General features: G+C 60.9%; 1 protein-coding gene across 3 annotated transcripts in view; it reads left to right on the forward strand.

Moving 5' to 3' along the window:
* TAFA5 (TAFA chemokine like family member 5) overlaps positions 1-10,710 on the forward strand; it is a 192,365-nt gene that overhangs the window by 118,041 nt on the left and 63,614 nt on the right. For all 3 annotated transcript variants that reach the window (XM_029205210.1, XM_029205208.1, XM_029205209.1), the window contains exon 2: positions 4,420-4,569. In XM_029205210.1, the coding sequence (XP_029061043.1) occupies positions 4,420-4,569 (150 nt within the window). The remainder of the gene's footprint in view (positions 1-4,419; positions 4,570-10,710) is intronic.

Genomic DNA, 10,710 nt, shown 5'->3' on the forward strand with positions numbered 1-10,710 from the left:
CTTGTGTGTTGGTGTGCGTGTCTGTGTGTGTGACACAGAGAGCAGAGGTGAGACAAGGGAAGGAGGGAAGGGGGAGCCCAGACTCTAGAATCTTCCTGGCTGCCCTCTCCCAGAGGAGGAGGTTCCACCGGGAGGCGTGTGGGGACTGGCCTGGCCCGTTGCAGGCCTCCCCACTCCTCTCGGAGGCCCGTGTCCCACGTGTGCTGTCCCAGACCCTGGGGTCCCTGGTTCCTCGAGCTTCAGGAGCGAGGGATGAAGGGCGGGCACGGCGGGACCTGGGGAGGGTCATTCCTGGGGGCAGTAGGCTCCCAGGGGATCCTGGCCGGCCTTCGGCCAGGTGCATGGGTCAGGCCCTGTGGCTGAGATACCCATCGTCACGAAGCCGCTGGCCTGGTCAGAGGACACGGGGGCTGAAGTGCGAGGCAGTGACATTTTCACAACAAACCAGAAATCTGAGTGGAACAGAGAGGTTTCCAAGTGCAGGGTGGGCGCCTGCCCGGAGCTGGCTTGAGAAGACCCCCCAGAGTGCCACAGGGGGTGTCCAGAACGTCAGCCCCGGTTAAGGCGGCCAGTGTGGTCCCCTGGGGGCCCAGGGCCAGCTGGCTGCCTGTCCTCCCCCCTGTCCCGTGCCCCACACTTGGATGCAGGTTGAATGAGGTGCTGTGGGTTCCTGGGCAGCTGGGTGGGGGGGGCCTGGGAGCTCCAGGTCAGGTGTGGGCAGACAGGGACGGACCAGCGCCTTGGAGGAGGGCTCCGCTGAGTCCATGGCGAGTCCGGTGAGTTCCGAGCACGTGGTCAAGTTCCAAGTACTGTGAGCGACGAGGTACCACCCGTATGTTAACTGCGCAGCCCAAGTTCACTGTCGACCCCCAGAGCAGAACCGACAGCGTGGGCGGGGCCGGGCAGTCTGCTCCTCGACACCAGGTGACCTCACGGTGCGGGTGGACCACCCCTCTCATGCCTGAACTCCGTGTTCAGCTGTGTGACCCGCGGGGAGAGCCACCTGGTGTCTCGGGACGCCGCCTCTTCCGAGCTCGCCGAGCACCTCTTGAGCCTGTATTCTGAGGCCCTGTGGTGATGCGCTGCCGCCCTGTCCCTGTCCCCTTGCCCTTCACCTGGGCTGCTTGCTCCCAGGAGCCCTGGACCTGCCCATGGGAGCCGTTCACGTACTGCCGTTTGCCAACCTTGTCAGAGGTGCCGGGCGCCTGAACTAAGGACAGCGCGGTGGAGCCCGGGGGCAAGGCAGCCGGGGATGGGAGCGTTTATCCATGAGTTCCTCCAGGGGTCGGGGACAACATCCAAGACCCAGCCCAGCCCGGGGAGGATGGTCACGGCACAGGGCGAGGACCACGTGAAGGTCCTGGGATGAAAGCCCGGGAGGAGACCCGAGTCTGCAGACAGCCAACCCCCAACACGGAATTGAGGGCTGGAAACCCCAGAAGGGGAGGCCAGGGCAGCCGAGGAAACGCGGTGTGGAGGGATGGAGAGGGGCCGGGCTGGGCGCCTAGGCTGTGAGCTGGTAATAAATTCATGCACCGGGACCCGTGGTGTCCCGAAGGCATGCGGAGCCATGCGTGGCCTGGGCCCGTGCACCCCGGTGCTGGCTCGTTCCCTGTTGGCTTTTCCACACTCTCAGGCAGAGGCTGGCTTTCTTCCTTTCATAGACTGATGGTGTCCCCAAAAGGTACATTCAGGTCCCAGCCCTGTTACCTGGGACGATGGCCTTACGTGGAAATAGGGGCTTTGCAGCTGCTGTCGAGTTAAGATGAAGCCACTAAGTGAACCCTAGTCAACATGACCAGTGACCGTGTGAGAAGAGGAGACACCAGGAGGTCTGTGACGATGGGACTGATGGGGCTGCAAGGCGAGAAACGGCCACCAGGACCCACGAGAGGCAGGAAGGTCCCCCCTCCACGGCCACCCTGGGAGAGCCGGCCCTGCCGAGGCCTCGATTTCAGACTTGCAGCCACCAGGCTACGGGTGAAACTTCTGGGGGTTAGGCCCCCAGTCTGTGACGCCTCTTTACGGCAGCCCCTGGGCACTGGCTACAGTCCGGGACACCTGCTGTCCACTGCATCTCCACGTGGGTGCACATGCCCAGGAATTGGGGGGCCCTTGGAGGCCTTGTCCTTCCCTACCCCAGCGCCACTGGTTCACGGGGCGTGGTCCAGAATCGTGGCACCTGGGGGGCGATGATGGGATTAGGCTGACGGCTGCCGTGTGAGAGGTGCACTGGACGTAGAAGCCCTCTCAGACCCCCGGCGGGGACCTTGCCCGGCCACCCCCTTACGAACGAGGGTCCAGGCTCCGGAGGCGCGATGTGCCTGGGTCAGGGGTTTCCCATGGCTGGTCGGTCAGTCGCTTTGTTAGTTACTGACCAGGGCTCAGGTTCCAAGGAGATGGGCCTCTGCCGGCCACTGACGTCAGCCGGAGGTGTCTGGGGTCAGGGTGGGCGGCAGCGAGGACCGAGAGTGCCAGAGCAGCCCCACGGCAGCACGCAGAGCTTAAAATAACAGCCGGGAGAGAACCCACGCAGCTGCCCGACCGCACGTCGCAGAGTCGGACCAGCCCACGAGTCTCAACATCTTTGCCGTGAGCTCCTGGACCCCCTCAGATGCACGGTTGCCCGTAATCACGTCTGTCTTTAAGGCTCTAACCACTGTTGTTACCAGAAACGCACACCTCACTATCCACGACACTCTTCCCTCTGCGGCATTTGTTTATCTACTTCGCTATTTACGCGTCTGTCTATTTTTGCTGGTTCTTAGCGCAGTATATAATTTTGCGTGTAGTTAGTTAGTGCACGGTCAATCACAGCCAAAGCCTTCAGGGAGGCGGCACTGGGGTGTTGGCCATGGAACAGGCTCTGCTCAGCAAGGGGAGGGGTGTCCCAGCAGGTCGAGGAGGAGGGGCCCGGAGCCCACATCCTTCCTCCCACACCTGTGTGGGTCTCCCGTGAGCCGTCCGTGACGGGCTCTGGGCGGCTGGCTTGGGGTCCCCGTGCACAGCTCCCTTCAGGCCCTGGGCCGGGCATGTCTGGTACCCACTGCAGACACCCCGTTGCCTCTTGGGTCGGTCACACCCAGACGTGGCTTCCCCCGGGTCAGGGTGGCCTGGGCAGCTCTGGGCTGATGGAGCCGGTGTCTGCTCCATGCACTGTATCCTGCCAGCCTGGCCCCAGGCCGCGCTGGGCACCCGGAGGTGACATCAGTGACGAAAAGGCAGTGAGCCGCCGGGAGGACCCGGGGGGCTGCCTGGAGGAGGGGGCCAGGGGTGACAGCAGTATATGAGGAAGGACACCCAGGGCTGAAGAAACGGCTGCCTGGGAGCCCCAGGGAGCTGCCAGCTTCTCCTCTGTGGGGTGGACACTGCCACCTTCCTCCCCTCCCCGTGGGGACCGTCTCCTGGGTGTCGCCTCCTCGTCGTTCCCTTGTTTGGAGCTGCAGCATGCACCCGCGTCCTCTCTCCCTGCCGACCCCCTGCATAGCGGTGGGCTGGGATCCGTACGGGGCCGTATCCTCGAGCTGGGAGGGGCCTTCAGGGGCAGAGTGCCGCCCGCTTTCTCGCACTGTGGTCCCAGGGCCCAGCGCAGAGGGCGGCTTACAGCGGTGCTTACTGTTTGCGGAGGGAAGGAAAGTGAGGCCGCGAGTGGACGCCCCGGTGGAGGCTGTGGCCGTGTGGCCACACCGAGGGGCCACCCGGTGTCACCAAGAGATCTAGGCTCACAGCTCGGGGATGACCAGGGGTGCACCAGCCAGGCCCGGGGAGGACCTGCAGCTTCCCTGGGGCCAGCGGCCAGGCTTCCCTCGTCGGCACCCGCCATCCAGCGCCAGCGCTGCCTGTCTGGTCAGTGTGACTCTTCAGAGCACCCTGGTTTACAGGCAGGCGTGTCCCTCTGCTGGGATGCTGGCCCCCTCAACTCCTCAGAGCAGTGGTGCCCTCCCTGGATTTAGGAGTCACGTGGTGGGGTGAGGAAGCCAGTGAAACCCATGGAGTCGTCACCTGCAAACGAGACGGGTCCCTTCTCGGCAGGTTGGGCTGGTCCGGACACAGACCGGGGCCACTCCAGGCCAGCCTGGCCTCCCATCGCGGAGCCCTGTGCAGCCCAGGTCCTGACTCGTGACCGGGGGCCCTTCCCCTGTGACTCAGCCCTTCATTTCCAGGAGTGGCTGAGATGGGGCACGTTTAACGTCCTGTCGCCCAGGCAAGGCTGCCAAACCCATGCTGTAGAAGCGTGGAGGTCACTGGCCTGACCCGGTGCGTTGGCTTTTACAGGGTGGGTCTGACAGCGTCGTCTGGGGGGTTCAGATGTCCCTCTGGGTCCCTCTGCAGGCGGGTGCCAGGTGGGCACTCGGTGTGGTGCCGGCATGGCTGGTCTCCAGACGCGTCCACTCAGCCCCATCTGTGCCTCTCTTGCAGGTCAGCTGGCCGCCGGCACCTGTGAGATTGTGACGCTAGACCGCGACAGCAGCCAGCCGCGGAGGACGATCGCCCGGCAGACGGCTCGCTGCGCGTGCAGGAAGGGGCAGATCGCGGGCACCACCAGAGCCAGGCCCGCCTGCGTGGACGGTAAGAGCCCCGGCCTGGGCGGCCGTCGGGGGCCACAAGAGGCTGCGTGCCCAGGGTCCACGAGATGCCCCCAGCCCCCAGGACATTCCACCGAGGCGCCCTGCTCGCTGGGCGAGGCCTCGGGCTGCACAGGGCCGCGGTGCCGGTTGTGCACCTGAGGGCTGCCTGCTGGCCGTGGGCGTGGAGGGCAGGCTGGCGGGGAGCCGGGTGCCCACGGGGCCAGAGGGCATTTCTTGGCCAGTCAGGCTTGCTGCGGGCAGAAAGGGTGGAGGCGGTGCCACCAGCGAGATGGCCCTGATGCCCGTGTGGTCTCTGTCTGAGGTGCCAGCGGGGCTCCTCACCCTGCGGGTCTGGCAGGTGGCAGGTGGCAGGTGCCCCAGGCTTCGTGACGTGCAGCGGGGCCGCCACAGGCTCCCAGGACAGCCGACGCGATGTGCCCGTTGGGTAGGCTGGTGGCACCACTGAGGCTAAGCCGGCTGGGGGACAAGACACGTCCTGTTAACATTCTTGCTGAGTTGATACTCAGGCACCTTGTGGGAGGTGGTACCTTTGGGGACCGTCCTCAGAAACAGACCCACAAGCCGTCTTTACAAAGCGGGGAGGAGTCCCTGTGGCTTCCATTAGGGCACCGACGTGGGCGCGTCCCCTGGTGCAGGAGACGCCTTGGGTGCTCTGCGGGGGACCTGGGCATCCCAAGGCTGGACGCAGCGGGGCCCAGCAGGGGTCTGGGGCGGGGCCAGCGGGCGAGTCGGGGAGGCGGCGTTGGAGCCGGGCCGGAGCCCTGCCCAGCCCCAGGACTAGAGCAGGGGGGACACCCCTCTTCTGGGCGGCCTGGGGGCTCCCGTGGGCCTGGCTGGCAGCTGCCCGTGTTGGTCCAGGCTCCTTGGGGTGGATGGCCCCATGCAGGGGTGTGGGGTGGCTGGAGGAGTCGCGGTCACCGTGGTCAAGGTGGAAGTCCAAGGTATCAGCCGGTCCATCCCGTGGGGGCGGCAGGGATGCACAGGGTCGCCCAGAGCTGGACTTGGACCCTGGCTCTTCTGGTCGGTCCCTCCCCTCCCCTACAGCCTCTGCACGGGCTCTGGGGGCCCAGCTCCCTGGTTCAATCTGCTGCCTCCACCAGGGAGTCCCACCGGCTCCCCTGCTCCGACCTAGGACGTGGGGGGAACCACCTTGCCTGCTGCAGGCGGTGCTGGTAAAGGTCACGGGAGAGGTGACGGGCGTGCTGAGCACAGGGCTGGGGCATCGTGAGCTCCTGACCACTCTGGGAGGCTCACCAGCAGTGCTGGCAGGGCTGCATCAGGAGCGAGGACACATCATCCCCGAGGGGGAGGCTTTCTGACAAGCCGGGTGGGTCCCAGTGCAGCCCCCAAAGGGAGAAAGGCCCGCAAGGAAGGGGCCCTCGGGGATGGGGCTGATTCAGGGACCCGGGTCAGTGTCACCAGTGAGCCTGTCCAGGACTGTCCGGGGACCTGGCCGGGGCAGTGAGTCTGCTCGGGGCCCGGGGCCTGGAGCTCTAGCCCCACGTGGCCTCCAGCAGGACAGGGAAGGAGTCGGGGACAGGCCTGGGCTCTTGGCCCGAGGGAGTAGGCCCGGCCCTCACCACTCCAGGTCCCGACGTCCTGTGCACCTTTGGGGCTGAGCTGGCTGCGGGAGCCTCACCCACGGAGCTTGGGGTGCCCAGAAGCACCCTGGGGGTGCACGGGGCTCCAGGACCACCCGGCTGCCCCCGGGACCCGCCTTGCTTCCCTCAGGCCCCTCGGCCACGTGCTACCTGCCTTGTGCTGCCAGCCCAGAAGGGCTCCCTGGGAATGTCGGGGGCTTTCCCACCTGGGGGATGGTGGGAAAGGACTGTGCCGTGGGGGGCGCTGGAGGCTAGTGGAAGGATGCTGAGGCAGCTGGTGCCTTTGGAGGATCTGGAGCAAGGAAGCACCCGTGCTGGCGTCAGGTTTGTTTCTAAGAAGCTGTTGTCTGTCCTTGTTAAGAGCGTCTAGCCATCGGCATCCCACGGACGGGGTGTGATTGGACAGCCAGATGTCCATGCGCAGTGCTAACGTCCTTGTCTCTGGGGACCATCCTCAGAAACAATCACGGACAGTCTTTACCGAGAGGAAAAGCCTAGCTACTCCGAGGCCGCTCCACTGACCCTAGACTCTGTCTGCCCAGTGGGTCGCCGGTGGACCGCCTTGACCCCCAGTGAGCTGGGCTAAGCCACCACATCCCTATCTGAAGCTCCTGTGACTAGAAGCGGCCAGAGCGCCTTCTGGGCTGACATTGATGGATTCTTCCCGGCCGGGAGGGAGGGAGCGGGAGGTGCGGGCCGCTCCCCTCCCCTCTGGTCATTAGCTCTGGGAGCCTTCGGGAGAGTCAGGTCAGAACTGATTACTAATTGAATCTGGGTCTGCTCATCCGAAACCGCGTTCTCACCCCTCTCCTGTGAGCCTCCCCGCGCGTCAGGAGCTGGGTCCCAGAGACCCAAATTAAAACCCGGCCGTTTTCCAGGGAGGCCATACAAATCAGTTAGCTGGCATTTTTTGCACAGCGGGCATTTCCAGGCTGCCATCTAATTTAATTTTTGCCTTTCTGTTTTCTTGCTCTGTGCACATCATGTTTCCTCAAGTGTGAATCGTGCTGCTAAAGAGGAAACTCGGGTTGCATGGGCTTGTTTGGAATTCCGTAGGAACGGGCCTTAAATTGGGATGGTTTGTGCTGACCCTGTCATGTTTGGTAAATACGTGGGCTTGAAGTACTAGAGCCCAGCTGCATCTGTTCACGTGTTTATTCATTTATTTATTAACTTATCGTTCATTCATTTGCCCACTCACTCATTCTTTTGATCAAATAAGGTGTTTGCTCCTGGGTGGAGGAGAGCTGGAAGGGGAGATTGACTCTTAGGGTACCTAGTACCTAGAACATGCAGTGCTGGGGGACTAGGGTCCAGACTGTGGGGCAGGGGCTGGGGGACCCCAGAGTACAGCCGTCACTTCCTGTCCAGGACCTTAGCAAAGTTGCATCTTCAAGGGAGCATTTGAGCAGGGTACCAAAGGATGAATAGGAGCTCACCAAGAAAGTATCTCTTTGTAAAAGGAGGGGGCTGGTGGTGAGAGGGGAGCTCCTGGCCGTGTTTCCGCAACCCCCCCCCCGCAGCCTGGACCCTAACCCTAACCTGCCTAGGGTCTTTCCAACTCATGGAACCATCAGAGAAAGAGTTTCTCAAACAAGCCCCACTATCCCTGCAAGGCTCCACATCCTTACACACAAACACAGAATGGCACCTACCCTCGGGGCTGCCACTGGTCATGGACACCTCGGTTAAAAGCCTCCTCTGCTGGCACTGCAGCTCTGGAAGGCTCTGAGGGCCCCTCTCCACCGGTGGAAATGCGTGTGGCCCTGACGCCCCTCTGCAGCACCACTGAGAGGACCGAGGCCCAGTCCCCAAGCCCCGCCCCGCCCAGTACACAGCAGGTCACCCACAGGCAGCTCCACTCTCCCTGAAGTGGCCTCTCTCTTTATAAAGGTAGGCTCTTCCTCCCATCAGCTGAATCCTCATGAAACTCTCTTGGAAGAGAACAAAGTAAAGAAAACAGCGTGGTGCCCAGGGGCCGGGCACGGGCAGTCGGGCGGGAGAAGAGAGGGTTGTTTCTGGAGTAGCGCTGCCCCAGCCATGGTGGGGGTGGGGGGTGAGGGCAGGGGTCTTAGGCCGGGCCCGGCAGGGTTCCTGGGAGCCATGGGGTGTGGCGGGCAGGCGGAGTTCCGCACAGGCCTGTCGTGAGGGCCGCTGCGGCCCTGAGGAGGGGGTCGCAGCCTAGGCTGGTGCAGTCCAGTCTGGAGAGGGTCCTCCTGTGTATGGCCTGCCAGGCTCTCCGGAGCCCCTGCCAGGACCTCCTGGCTGATGCTGTTGACCCCTGGCACCTGCTGGGAGCTGGCCTGTCTTCTCGCCAACATGCCTTTGTATTCCTGAGCGGGGAACTAATGCATCCAGGTCGCATCCCTGGACATCAGGGTCAGATCTCGTAATACACCGTTCCTTTCCGGGGAGCCTGGGATGCAGACAGGGCCCAGGGTGTTGGGTGGAAAGCCGTGGCCCCAGGCCTCCTGGGTGCTCACCAGCTGTGCGCACAGATTGGGTAACAGCTGAGCGTCACCACACTCCTCTTAGAGTGAGAGGAGGTGTGATGCTCAGAGGCTCTCTCTGAACTGATGTGCCAACCTAGGGAACCACCCGTCCCCCATTTACATTCTTCCCAGCCATGTATGAGACATGCATGTTCCAGACATGGCCTTTGAGGGATTCTGCTGAGGAAGCTGGAGCAGGGATGGCTGTTTGAGAGAGGTCTGCGTGCAGATGGCTGCTGTGGTCTGGGATGAGTCTGGGTCCCCACCAGGGACGAAGTGAAGACCTAGAAGGGGCACCTCATTAGTAGATGCAAGGAGTTGAGGGCGCAGAAATAAACCCTTGCATCGCATCAGCTGATCTTCCTCAAGGGCGCCAAGACCAATGGGGAAGCGGTAGTCTTGTCAACAAGTGGCACTGGGACATCTGGATTTCCATGTGCAAAAGAACGAGGTTGGATCCCTGCCTCACGCCATATATATGCCAGCAACCTCAACATGGATCAGAGACCTAAATGTTAAGGGCTAAAATGATGAAACTTGTAGCAGAAGACAGGGGTGACTCTTTATGACCTTGGATTTGGCAAAGGATTCTTACATATGACACCAAAAGCACAAGCAACAAGAGAAAAATAGAGAAATGGGACTTCACCAAAATGAAAAACTTTGGTGCCTCAGAAGACACCATCAAGAAAGTGAAAAGACAGCCCACAGAATGGGAGAACATATTTGCAAATTGTGGATCTGATAAGGGACCTTCATCTAGAATATATAAAGGACCCCTCCAACTCAAAAATGAGAAGACAATTAACACAATTTTAAAATTGTCAAAGGATCTGAGTAGACATTTCTTCAAAGAAGATAGACGTGAATAACCAGATGCCAGCCCTCATGAGTCAGCAGGAAAATGCAAATTAAGTACACAGTAAGACACTGCTTCACACCCCAAAGCGTGGCTTAGACTCCAACCGTCAGATGACAACAACTGTTCCCGAGGGTGTGGAAAAATCGGAACCCTCCTACACTGCTGGTGGGAATGTAAAAGGGAGCAGCTGTTTTGGAAAAATGATCCTGATTAAACAAGAGTTATCCTAGGATCTAACAGTTCCACTCCGAATGGAATCCTAGGTATTCCCCAGGAGAAATGAAAACATACATCCACTCTGTCGACTGAAAAAAAATGGCACAACGTGAGGGTTGGGAGTTGAGTTTTATTTGGGGCACAGTGAGGACTACAGCCCAGGAGACAGCCTCTCAGAGAGCTCTGAGGGACTGCTCCAAAGAGGCGGGGGGAAGGTCAGTATAGATGAGATTTTGGTGAAGGGGGAGTCCATGCAATCAAGCACATATTTTCTGCAGAAGGTTTCTGCAAGTCACGAGGAGCAGACGTCACCATGAAGGATTTGAGTGCTTCCCTACATAAGAGGAGATGCAAGAATTGCATCTGAAGGCCTGTGCTGACAGTTTTTCCCGGAGCACAGAGAGCCTGTTTCCTGATCTCCACCCTGAACTCCTTTCGGGGGAGGGGGGGTTGAAGGTCAGCAGCTGCACCGGCTCAGGATTTAATCCTCGTAGAGGTAGACGACACGTGCCAATTTGTAGCTGGCAACTCAGAAACGTGTCCACACACATTCACAGAAGCACCTGCCCTGCCAGACAGAAGGTGGAAACAGCCCAGACGTCCATCAGTGGACAGATGGGCAAACGGAGCGGAGTGTGTCCATATAATGGAACGTTACTGAGCTGTACAAAAGAATAAGGATCGACACACGTTCAGCTGGATGAACCTGGAAAGCAGGACGCTCAGGGAAGAAGCCAGACCCAGAGGGCACGTGGTGTGTGATTCTGTTTACGTGGGACAGGCAGATCCGGAGAGACAGAGAGCAGATGAGTGGCTACCAGGGGCTGGGGAGTGATAGGTAGGGGAACGGGCTTTCTTCTGGGGGGATGAAGAGGCCCTAAAACTGACGCGACGGATGCACGGCTCTGGATGCACTGAAACCACTGAATGATGCACTTTTTTTTTTTTTT

Source organism: Monodon monoceros, unplaced genomic scaffold, assembly GCF_005190385.1.
Source record: "Monodon monoceros isolate NGI ecotype Baffin Bay Population unplaced genomic scaffold, NGI_Narwhal_1 Super_Scaffold_6, whole genome shotgun sequence".
Classification (NCBI taxonomy): domain Eukaryota; kingdom Metazoa; phylum Chordata; class Mammalia; order Artiodactyla; family Monodontidae; genus Monodon; species Monodon monoceros.